The 11,158-nt window shown below is 41.3% G+C and overlaps 1 protein-coding gene across 1 annotated transcript; it reads right to left on the bottom strand.

Annotated features, from left to right (window-relative positions):
* Nucleotides 1-456: 456 nt before the first annotated feature.
* Nucleotides 457-11,080, bottom strand: hyal6 (hyaluronoglucosaminidase 6). The gene is made up of 4 exons (XM_068313198.1): nt 10,951-11,080; nt 4,841-5,803; nt 3,856-3,945; nt 457-3,696 (listed from the first exon to the last, which is right to left on the bottom strand). Exons 2-4 carry the CDS (start codon nt 5,768-5,770, stop codon nt 3,211-3,213), a joined length of 1,506 nt encoding a protein of 501 aa, XP_068169299.1. The 5' UTR covers nt 5,771-5,803; nt 10,951-11,080; the 3' UTR covers nt 457-3,210.
* Between the last annotated feature and the right edge of the window lie 78 nt (nt 11,081-11,158).

Raw genomic sequence — 11,158 nt, 5'->3', positions numbered from 1 at the left:
TTAAAATTATTCTTTTAGTCCTATTTTATGCTTATCTTTATCTTTTACTCCAGTTTTTCCCCTGATCCTGTTTATTTCCCTCCTCAGCAGGAATATGAGACACACCTGTGCCTCATTGACCTCAGCTGGATATTTAAACCAGCCTCCACTCTTCCTCACTGTCAGACGATTCTTTTTGCTTCTTGACCGCAGTCTGCCTTCCGAATGCTCCTGTTTCTTGTATTGTTTTGTTGAGCAGTGTTTGTTTTATACCGGTCAGAGTTTATTTCCCGGATTTTCTGTCAAAAACTATATTTCGAAAACAGCGGACAAGAGTGCATGTATGTTTGCCTTCAATAATCTTGAAGATTTAAACTTATGTTCTGTTTCAAAGAGTCAAATGTTACATCATTGTGTTTTTGTAAAACAAAATACTCAAATATTAAAAACAGTTACTGTTGTGTAATGCATGGATTGATGACTTTAATTGTTCCATGGTTGTGTTCGGTCACATATTGGTAAATAAAATGAGTCCCAAAAACCACGACATGAGAGTAGCATTAAAATTTACATTTCATTCAAGAGCAGAATTCAAAACACCCAATCAGTCCAAATAGGCAAACAAATCTGACGAGGAGCAGGCAACAGGCAAAGTCAGTACTGGATATTCAGGCGGAAAACTGGAATGCTGGACAGTAGGATGAATGCTAACAATCTGGAATGGAACTGAGGGTGGAGTAGCGTATGTGTAGGGTGGAGACTTATTGACAGTCGGGTTACAGGAAACTGAGAAAGGACATGGGAAGGGATGAACTGAGGGCAGGGAGGTGGAGAAGGCTTTGAAATGACAGGACATACTGATGAAGGAAAACACTAAGAATAAATGGAATTGTAAATAAACCGAAGTGTTGACAGGAGTCATGACGATGGGACCTCGTGATCCTCCTCGTTAGTTTAAAGCAGTTGCTTTTCGTAAGGTGACTGAACAGATAACTGGCTTGTGACAAATATGACTTGGTTTATGTTCCTGGAATATTTGCTGCTCCTGTCAGAAGCAGGATCAATCAGGCATTGGACCGCTCACCACTAACGCTTTCTGTTTCCATGACTGCTACTACCACTACAGGTTTAATTACTACAAATTCTACACTAGTACAACTACCACTACCGCAACTGACTTGAGCACCATTACCACCACTACACCACACGACTGTGGTGAATCGTTGCCGACCACTTCCCTCAAAGCATGTGCGTCCATAAGTGAGACTCAGCTCCTATGAGTTTAATAAGAGGAGATAATTGTCGACGTCTTTGTGGAGCAAGGCAGCTTTTTGTGACGTGGCTGTTCAGTGATTTTCAATACAAGCATGAAATCAAAGGAATTATTGATTATCATGCAGCGTGACATCAAAGGGTAATATCCTGATACCATGGCAAGCTGAGATTTACTTCTTGTCTGATTTCTGTCATGAATCATTTCATCATCTCTTTCATTCTTCACACGTATCAGTTCCTCGTCTCTTCACCAACTCTTTTCCTCTTCATCTCATCTCCCATTGGCCTCTGACTGCAACCCTTCTCTTCTTCATCTCCATCCCATTCTCTACATCTCCATAGCTTCCCTGACTGCTACACCCCAACAATATGGGGTGGAGACTGTAAGCCTGATGGTTGTATGAAGGAAAGTGGAGCTCATATTATATCTTGTGTGCCTGCATAGCTGGATTCTGGGATGCAAGACCACTTCTGTATCCATTAGTGATGAATCAACCCCCCATTTTTCTGTCAGCACTGGTTCTAATGGCCCAACTCGGGGCATCTTCCAAAACGTAGAACATCAAATACAAGCAAGCTCGCAGGCTGGTGTGGCTCCGTGTCGGCAGCCCACAGTGACTGAATGTAAATACTGGAAACATAAAGATTTTACAATAATTATAAAACATGTTTGCCAACATCTGGCCAGTAACGACAACTCTCCACTGCAGATTGGTTGATCGGCAAGAGTGGAGATTGATATTTCCACCATAAAACTCAATCTAAGGTCTATGTGTGTTGTTGAGCAGTAATTAAATCAAGAGATTTAACAGTGCTAGTGGGTGTTATTTCAACTTTCAAGCAACCCCCTTTCCACTTTTTCTACTCCAACCACATCCTGACGCGAGCTCTGTACTTATCTTTCTTTCTGAGAGTGAGAGTTATGTTCCCCAGAGTGTTTAAAAAAAGAAAGAAAGATTCTTTTCATGCAGTTTGTTTGCAGTAATTCATCACTCACTCAAAGAAGGGAATGTGACATTATCATAAAACAAAATTTACACAAACGTTTCTACCCACCACTTCATTTAGTGATAACTACATGATTATAAATGAAAGGAAAATCCCATGGCCTTCATCTCTAACATTTATATGATCATGCAGCTCAAGGATCCTTCATTAGCAGGAGATGAAACAGTTGCTGTTACACTCGGTTTGGTAAAGACTAATAGTTGACTTCAGCGCTGTCTAGAATCCAGTGTTTTACTAATACAGACATTTTTTTTAAATACATCCTGCAGCTGTAAAAAAAGTTTGCATTTATCTTTACAATCATTTTGGCTTAAATTTGGAATTCTTTTTCACAAGAAATTTCAAACTTTTTTGAAATACAACTATAAATTTTGCATCATTGTCGTCTTCTTGAAACAGAACCATAACATGTAACTAGTATAATGAAATATTAATAAAAACTCTAGAAAATATTTTGTATTTTTGTCGTGTCGGCACTGAAATGTTGGCAGCATACATTTTCAGATTTCACACCCAGACCTGGCTTCACGTCTGACTCATATTTCCCTCCATACTGAACAGAAAGTGACAATTTTATGATACTTTTTGGATGCGTGATCAATGAAAAATATGTTTTCTACGTCATGAAACTAAGACTTCTGCATGTATAAATGCTTATTTAAAATTTCCTACCAGCAATGCATGTCAAACCAATCTGTACAGGGCAATAAAAACGATGGAATGATGCCTTCATGCAGCTTTACATTATGGATTATCCATTGACTATTCCTTCTCTGCTTTAGCTGTAATGGGGATAAATATATACAAAATTGTCTCTGATAGGTTGAAGCAAATAACAACTACATAAGATGTCACCATGTTTCAAATCATGGCTTAATGGAGCATCTATTTCATGTAGTTCTATTAAAAATTGATCTACAACTTAGATTTCTCTACTGCTGTGAGTTTCTACAGGATAAGACACTTGATAATCAGACAGAGTCCCAAGAACATAATTATACATAGACAGGAGAAATGAAGGGATAGAAGGAGCAGGATATCTCCCAGCAGGCTGTTCCCTCTGGGGTGAGGCAGGGGGATGGCGGGCTGAAGTGGGGGAGGTGGAGAGTGGGAGGGAGCCTGGGGCATCTCGCAGTAAACCCCTGTCCAACCCTGGTAACACTGGCAGGTGAACTTGTGCTTCATGTCCAGGATGTCGTGGTTGTTGAGGTGACCGCTGACGTGGAAGCGAGAGCCCCTGGGTGTCGGGTTGTGATGGATGTGGAAGAAGCGTGGGTTCAGGTGCAGATAAGCACCCGAGTCCAGGCTCTTGCGGACGCACCTGCCGTTCTTCTTACAAAGGGCTTTGCTGCACAGCTTGGCAGCAGAGGTGACGTTGATGACATAGTGTCCCAGTGGGCCATCGATGTACTTCTTCACTGTCAGGCAGTTCCTCTAGGGAGGCAGAAGATAAGAGATGCTGGTTCTGTAGTATTAATGCTAGTGCTAACCCTAATACCCAGTGATTGCTAGTGATGTGACATATGTGACACAATTCCCTTGCAGCTTTACGCAACTGGCCAGTGTTCTTTGGTTTGTAGTTGTCTAAGTTACCTGTGATCGAGCATACTCTGATGATCCCCACAGGACGACACCCGATGCTCCCAAAGCGGCGCTCTCCCCGATGGTGTGCACCAAGTCTCTCTGAAACAGAATGATGCTTTTGGAAGAGTGGACTCCTGACATGGCAAACAGTTTTTACATCATTATTTATAAGATATCAGTGAGGGTGAGGATCCACAACCCTTCTCTCCACAAACTTTTTGATTGCTTTAAAATAAAGCAATCTGAAGCGACCTGAAGGGGAAATGATGGGTTCTACTTGAATCATTGCTGAAACTTGACAGCAGTTTAAATAGTAAACAACACAACATCCAGCTTGTAAATAACTATTGTATTTTCATTAGTTTGTAACTTTCTTTGCATGAAAAAGTATCACAAGAATGTGAAAATCTCTGATCTTCTGCACGAGCTTTAGGAAATCTTGCAAGAACATATGGCATGGAAACAAGCTGGCATGGAAATCTGCATTTAATTAAGAAAGTGCCCATACACACATGCAGCAATTAAAATTCTTCACTCTGTTTGGGTATTTCATGATCAAGTCATTGTGGCTACAAACAGGCTGAGAAGAATGCCTCTTTGTCAAGGCAGATATCCTATTCTTCTGAATACCTCTCTCTCTTTCTCCCCCCGTCAACTCAGGGACTGCGCACACGTCATTTTCCCCTTATGGGATTAGAGAGTGTATAGAGATGTTTACCGTCTCCTTGTGTTTCGTCTTATACTTTGTGTTGTACTGCCTGCTGTACTACCTGTTGTACTGCCTGTGTTGTTCTGCTTATTGTACTGCCTGTTGAACGTGGGTCTGAGAGGACTGCAATTTCATCTGTGCTGTATGTCGTGCATATATGTTACATTTGACGATAAAGTTGACTTTGACTTTGATAAAGTTGATTTTATGGTAATTGATTGTTTCAGTCTCTAAAATGTCTCGTGAAAATGTCTCTTCTTCAAAACTGAAAAATGGAAAACTCACCTCTGAGAGAACTACAAAAGTGTAAGCGTAGAAAGGTCGTGAATAGACGAACACAGGCAATGTGAAGTCTGTACGGGCGATAGACGCCACCCTCATGGCTTCCTTGACTCGATAGTGTACAAATTTAACAGTGTTGGGGGACAACTTAAGCTCATAGTCCAGATAGATGGAGGGATAGAGCGCCATGCTCTCCTTCCAAAGCCACATGAGATGGTCATTGCGTACGTGCTCCACGTTGGGGCATTCTCCAGTGTAGCGTTGCGGGTGCTGCTTGTACCCATAGTTGTAGCAATCTGGGAACAGGTAGAACCCCCACAGCCCGTCTGGCCTACGACCTTCAGCCAAGGCCAAGGTCAGGTTCATGAAGGCCTGACCAGCTCTCTCAAAACTCTCCTTCGCTTCCTTTTCGACTTTGCTCTCAGGCCACCTTGGGTGAAGTTTCCGTATCTGTTCCTTAGACTTTACTCGATAAATATCCTTCGAGCCCCAGTTTCTTACCCACTGTGGCCTCCAGTTCTCCCAGTCAATCACACCCAGGCCTCGAAAATCCTTATGGGGGATTAGTTTATCAATGTCAGCTCGTGCCTTGCTTAGGTGCTTGGAAATGCTCTGGTTCTGGGGCAATCCTCCATTGATAGGGATCCCAGAGTTGGAGTAGTATGGGTAGTATCCCAAGTGGCTGTGGTAGAATATGGTGACGTTTGGTCCACTCAGGGTTTCATTGAGGTTCGCTACAATGTCAAAAACGCTGAGGTCCAAATCCACCTTAAATCGAAGTCGGCAGGACTCTGTCGGAGCATTCCATACGACGACAAAAGGCCGATGAGGGATGAGAGGCACCCGAGCGGGCTTCATCTGGTCCCCCTGAACCTGCAGCTTCACTCCAATACCAACCCCCAAAACCAGTAGCTGGAGACAGAGCTCCATCATGGGCCCGGGTTCATCATGGAGTAATTATTGGTCCTAGGAAGCAGAGGAGGGGATTGGCATGTTAGGAGAGAAAATAAACACATTATAAGCATCAGTGAGCAAAAATAATCCGGTTGACCTGAGAAAGGATACATGAGTGATAATCACTGAAAGGAGTGCTCTAGATTCCACAACACAAAGAAACACAAAGCTCCCGTTTGTAAATTTCAGGCTCGAGACAATGTGGGCAGAGGGAGCATCAAGATGAGATCTCTCCTCATTATTTAGACCTATTAAAACTCAAATTCAAAGACGCTTCTTCAGTTAGAAGATCCCATTGTTTGGTTTTACTGACTTTGAACTAACTCATAAGGTTTTGAACTAACTAGGTTTTGAATTATTATTTAACATAGTTATTGTTTATGTTTACACTGTTTATGTCAAATTATTATTATTATTATTATTATTATTATTATTATTATTATTATTATTATTATTATTATTATTATTATTATTATTATTATTATTATTATTATTATTAAGGCGGCATGGCCCAACGGGTAGTGCTCCGGCTTCCTTCCACCTCCAAAAACATGAGCTTCAGGTTAATTGGCCGTTCCAACTTGCCCGTAGGACTGAGTGTGTGCCTGCATGCTTGTCTCTGTCTCTGTGTGGCTCCGTAGCGTACAGGCGTCGCGCCCGGAGTTTCCCCTGCTTCACGCCTTCAGTCAGCTGGGATAGGCTCCAGCTCCTGGCGACCCGCCACAGCGGCTGAAGCGGTAGATGATGAATGAATGAATGATTCCTTTGATTAGTTACAGAGAGAAAAAATAACGACAGCCTCATGAATGCATTACTTATTATAATCCAGTCATAAAAGTTGCTGTATATGATTTTAATAATGGTAGGGAACTGGGACTACAAAATATTCTTCATGAGATATAAGGAGTAGATGCCAAACACGTGGTATTTCTTTATGCACTCATTTTCCAAAGCAAACTATTAATATTTAAGTCTCAATGCTGTTGGTCTTTCTGGAGTTACTTCTCATTAGTTTTGATTCAATCGGAACTTTTTTTTTGGTATAACAAGACAAAGTTTAAAAAGCATTCTGATAAGTTAAATTCACATAGTCCAGTGTGTTTTTCTTTGCTTTTTATTTCTTCTCTGTCATTTCTTCTCTTCCTCCAGCCCTTTGTGGAACAGCCCCCTTGCACCCTTCCCATCTAATTGCCCTTGGCGCCCCTTCATATGCAAGCAATTCATTTTTCAGTTTTTCCAAAGTAGAGGGAAAGCCATCATGACCCGGAGCTTGGGAAACATGGCTACTGATGTCGCCATGGAAAATTTCCCATCATTCTCCTTGCGGGATTGTAATCAGAGCGGGAAGCTGGAAACCACTGGTGCGCCGAGACTTCTCCAATCGTTGCATGTTTTCATTCATCGGAGCTGGCCGTTACTTGATGCATTCTGATGTGTTTAATGGCACGAGAACTTCATAATGGTAGTACTATTGGATGTGGATCAGAGAAGAGAACAAGAAAGCGAAAGACAAGGTCTGAGTCTTCCAGTCACAAATTAAGTTTTGAATGTTTCCTCCAAAATATTTCATGTAGGCTGTAATTTATCAGCGTTTCCTCATGTCTGGTCGACCAAAGCATTTCTTCAGGCTGCTTGCAGTTTCATAATCCTCCCAACTATATGGTTTTTCTGGTGATGCTGATCCAACACAAACAGTGTGTGGTGAAGCCACTCAGGCTGTCCCCCAAACCACCGAAAGCCTCAGAACCTCTGGAAACACGGCCATTCCAGTCCACAAGAAAGACCCCCCAAACACAATGTCTGAGACCAAAACTGACATAGGAGACTGGATTTGATGCTTTGTCTCAGACAGGAAAAAAAAACAGCCTGGTAAAAAGCAGCTGAACTCAACTAATTGGATCCAGATGGGAATGAGGAGGACTGCTACTGACGCTCCTCTGAGGACGGCAGTCTTGATGCTTTTGTTCCGACTGAAACATCTCAACCACTATTGTCTTAAAATTCACTTCAGACATCCACAGCCTATAAATGATCTGTTTAAGTCACGTTATTCCATCTTCTAACTCTTCTGTACAAAACTGAACATCCACATCCCAACCATTCAACTCAAGGACATTATGGAGAATGCTGACACAATTAACTATGAAGATTATGCATGGTAAACAGGTCAAATAGTTTAAATGATATCAATACTTCTATATTTATAGCTTATAAATCAATAGAGCGTGCGTTCGCTGGATTTTAGCTGTGATGTTTGGGCATCCTGTGTGGATGAGATGATGTTGTGTTTGTGGGTCTTTGGTTAGGCAGAGCTCTAGAGAGCGTGTTGGATCGCGACCAGCTTCTACAGTGTAATCTGGAAAATATGGAGCTAGCCTGGAATTAGCAGCTCGTGATCCATGTTAATATCCAACAAGAAACAGCGTGACTGTCGTTATTAAGCAACAGCACACCATCAAGTGTGTGTGTGTGTGTGTGTGTGTGTGTGTGTGTGTGTGTGTGTGTGCGTGCGTGTGTGTGTGTGTTGGAAGGTTTTAAACCACAGAAAGTCTGAGTCAGATTGAACTCCCACCATACACATAGATTATGTGTGTGTGTGAGTTTCAAACGGACCTACAAGACGAGTTTGTGCACCAACATGACCTCTTCACCAAAGAGTTTGTATTTTCTGTCTGTGTTGGTTTATTTGTTTGACATTTAGCAGGATTGAAGAAAACCTGGTCAACTTTGTAAAGCGCTTGATAACATTAACGGACGTTTTGAAGCTCTTTCACAGAAAGAGAAACCCCACAGAACCCTCCAGAGCAACCACAAGTGACAGCGATGGGGAGAACCTCCATCATGAGGAACAAACTGGGAAGGACCCAGAACATGAAGGGAAGCAATCCGCCTTAATGAGTGGAAAAGAAATATAATGGAGATAAGACAGGGCAAGAGAGAGACAGAGTGGCAGATAGAGTCGCTGTCTGAAGTTTAGATCCAGCCACTGAGGGGGAGACGTGGTGAAGGAGGCGTTACCGCCTTATTCTGAAATAGTAAATAATACTGTGGTCATTCTGGATCTCAGTGATGATGGGTCTGACCACAAGAAAAATTATTTTAATGGATTGTGCCTACCTTGATTAACTTTACAAAAAAACAAACCACAAAATCCTTTCATAATCAATTCAATATTTTTCTGCCAACCAGCCAGTCAGCCAACCAACCAAGCAACCAACCAAACAACCAACCGACCAACCTACCTACCCACCTACCAAATTATAAATGTAACCCAGAACTGAGAACAAATTCTACAAAGCATGGACACACAGTGAACTTCAGTCTTACAAAAAAACGCTCATTGGATCGCTGATACATTAAAAAAAACCGACTCAGTCTTACCCTGCTAAGGACTTCATACTCCATCACCCTCAAACTGATTATATGTGGTTCATTTCCAGGTTTCAGTGGAAACTTAATTATGTCTGTGTGTAGTTTTCAGGCTGTGGTCTCTCTGCTACAGTTTCCAGATGGGATTTTACAGATTTATTAACACCAGCACATATTTCACTGATGTAAAAACAACAAGCTGTTTTTCACTTTTTACTTTCGTTTGTTAAGGTTGTTTGTTCAGGAACATATTCTGTGATCAGTGCTTTAAGGGTGGGAAATTACTCAAATATTTGACTTAAAGTAAAAGTGGTCATAAAACTAGAAATCCTCACTTGGTTGTCATGTTTTTTTAAATAGTTATACAAATTGCAGTATCAAGGTGTCTAGCATCTAAACATGTAATACTGACAGTAATGTTTTTAAGCTTGGTGTTTACTCAAATATGAAGGAGGGGCAAAGAAAATGCATTTATCCTGTCCCCCAGTGTTCATAGCAAAAAATGCATGTAATGCATGTAGACAGTTTAACATACATATTTTTTATAGAGAGGGTTATTTTATGACTATTTTCTTAAGACATTTTGGTCCATTTTTATGGTATGGTGGCATGCATGTACCGCCGTAATAAAGCACTGAAAGATGAAATTCATGATCAAATAATATGTTTGTTTTCTGTTTGCAGCTGCAACAGTCCTGGAGCTGCATCTGCTCCTGTTGTCATACCAAACATAACATGGTAGTTTCCATACATGTACATGTAATGTCGCTCCTATCTGGATCAGTCAGTTTGAGCAAGTGAATTATATTTTTGTGTGGACTTTGCTGATTGTGTGTTCAGGAAGTTATCACTGGCATCACATGAATTAAGTTTTTTTTTAATGTACTTTCTGTCCAACATAACAACATAGATTTCATTTTTTTACCAGCATATATATGTATGTCTAACAGAGTGATCAGGTTTTGTGAATACGACCTAATTTAAAATGAATGTGTTCACTCGAACTGCTTAATCTGCGTCCCTGGGTTTTAGGGATATGCTGCATTATAACAGGAGCAGGCCAGTGAGGGGGTACGACATTTTAAGAAGAAACTATGTGTGCAAACCAGAAGAAATTTTAAAATGAGATAGAAGCAGTTTGTAAAAAAAAAAAGAAAGGGCCTCAAAAGGCAGTACAAGGTCTGGCAGTTCCTTACTTGTGGATGCAATTTAAAATCACACGGTTTGTTCAGTGTATATAGCCAAGGGCAGACCAGGTAGTGTAGCATCCATGCAAAACAGACTTAAATGTTCTGTACTGAAATCATTGAATTGACAACAAACCCCTCCTCCAAATAGCAATAGTCCATTGAACCATAGCAAGCATAACCTAGTGCAGCAGATTTCTCTTCATACCAAAATGTTGCAGTGATCCTCAGCATCCCAAAGAGAAAGCCAGACACGTAAAAATGTACATGTCTTTGCCAAGGTACTAAGATATCAATTTATTGTAACATCCACCAGTCTGGGGTAGAAGAATAAGAATAAGAAGAATGGTCCTCTCCAACCCAAGCTTGAAGTCAATTTCAACCGTCAATTATGTAACCTAAAAACTGGCAGGAACAAACTCCTTTGAATCAACAGAGGAAATACACATACAGTATATGCAATTTCCTATGATGAAATAATCTGGCATTTGAATACATGCAGAGCCTGTGTCATAAAAAACTGACCAAATCTGTTCTTTATATTTGGATGGGAAAACAGAAGAAAACAACAACAAAAAGTGTTGTGGGATGAGGGCATCCTACCGTTCTGTCCGTCATCACTGTGGTGAGGGTTGGGGTCTCCTGATGGATGCTTCCCTTGCCTCTCATAAAAGGTCTGATCCAGAAAATGTCCTTCTGATGACCCGCTGAATCGTCTCTCTGTCCCTGCCCCCCTCCTCTCAGGTCCCTGGCAGCTCTCAGTGATGTCCCTCTGTTGTTTTGTTGGGTCCCTCCTCATTCATGCACGACA

The sequence above is a fragment of the Antennarius striatus genome, chromosome 4, assembly GCF_040054535.1.
Source record: "Antennarius striatus isolate MH-2024 chromosome 4, ASM4005453v1, whole genome shotgun sequence".
Taxonomy (NCBI): Eukaryota; Metazoa; Chordata; class Actinopteri; order Lophiiformes; family Antennariidae; genus Antennarius; species Antennarius striatus.
The sequence above is the reverse complement of the archived record's forward strand: the minus strand, read 5'-3'. Positions and strand labels throughout refer to the sequence as shown.

Coding starts and splice junctions, on each gene's coding strand:
- hyal6 (XM_068313198.1), bottom strand. CDS start 5,770: ATGATGGAGCTCTGTCTCCAGCTACTGGTTTTGGGGGTTGGTATTGGA. Junction 3,946..4,840: donor CTTTTGTAGTTCTCTCAGAG/GTGAGTTTTCCA, acceptor ATTCTGTTTCAG/AGAGACTTGGTGCACACCAT. Junction 3,697..3,855: donor CAGAGTATGCTCGATCACAG/GTAACTTAGACA, acceptor CTGCCTCCCTAG/AGGAACTGCCTGACAGTGAA.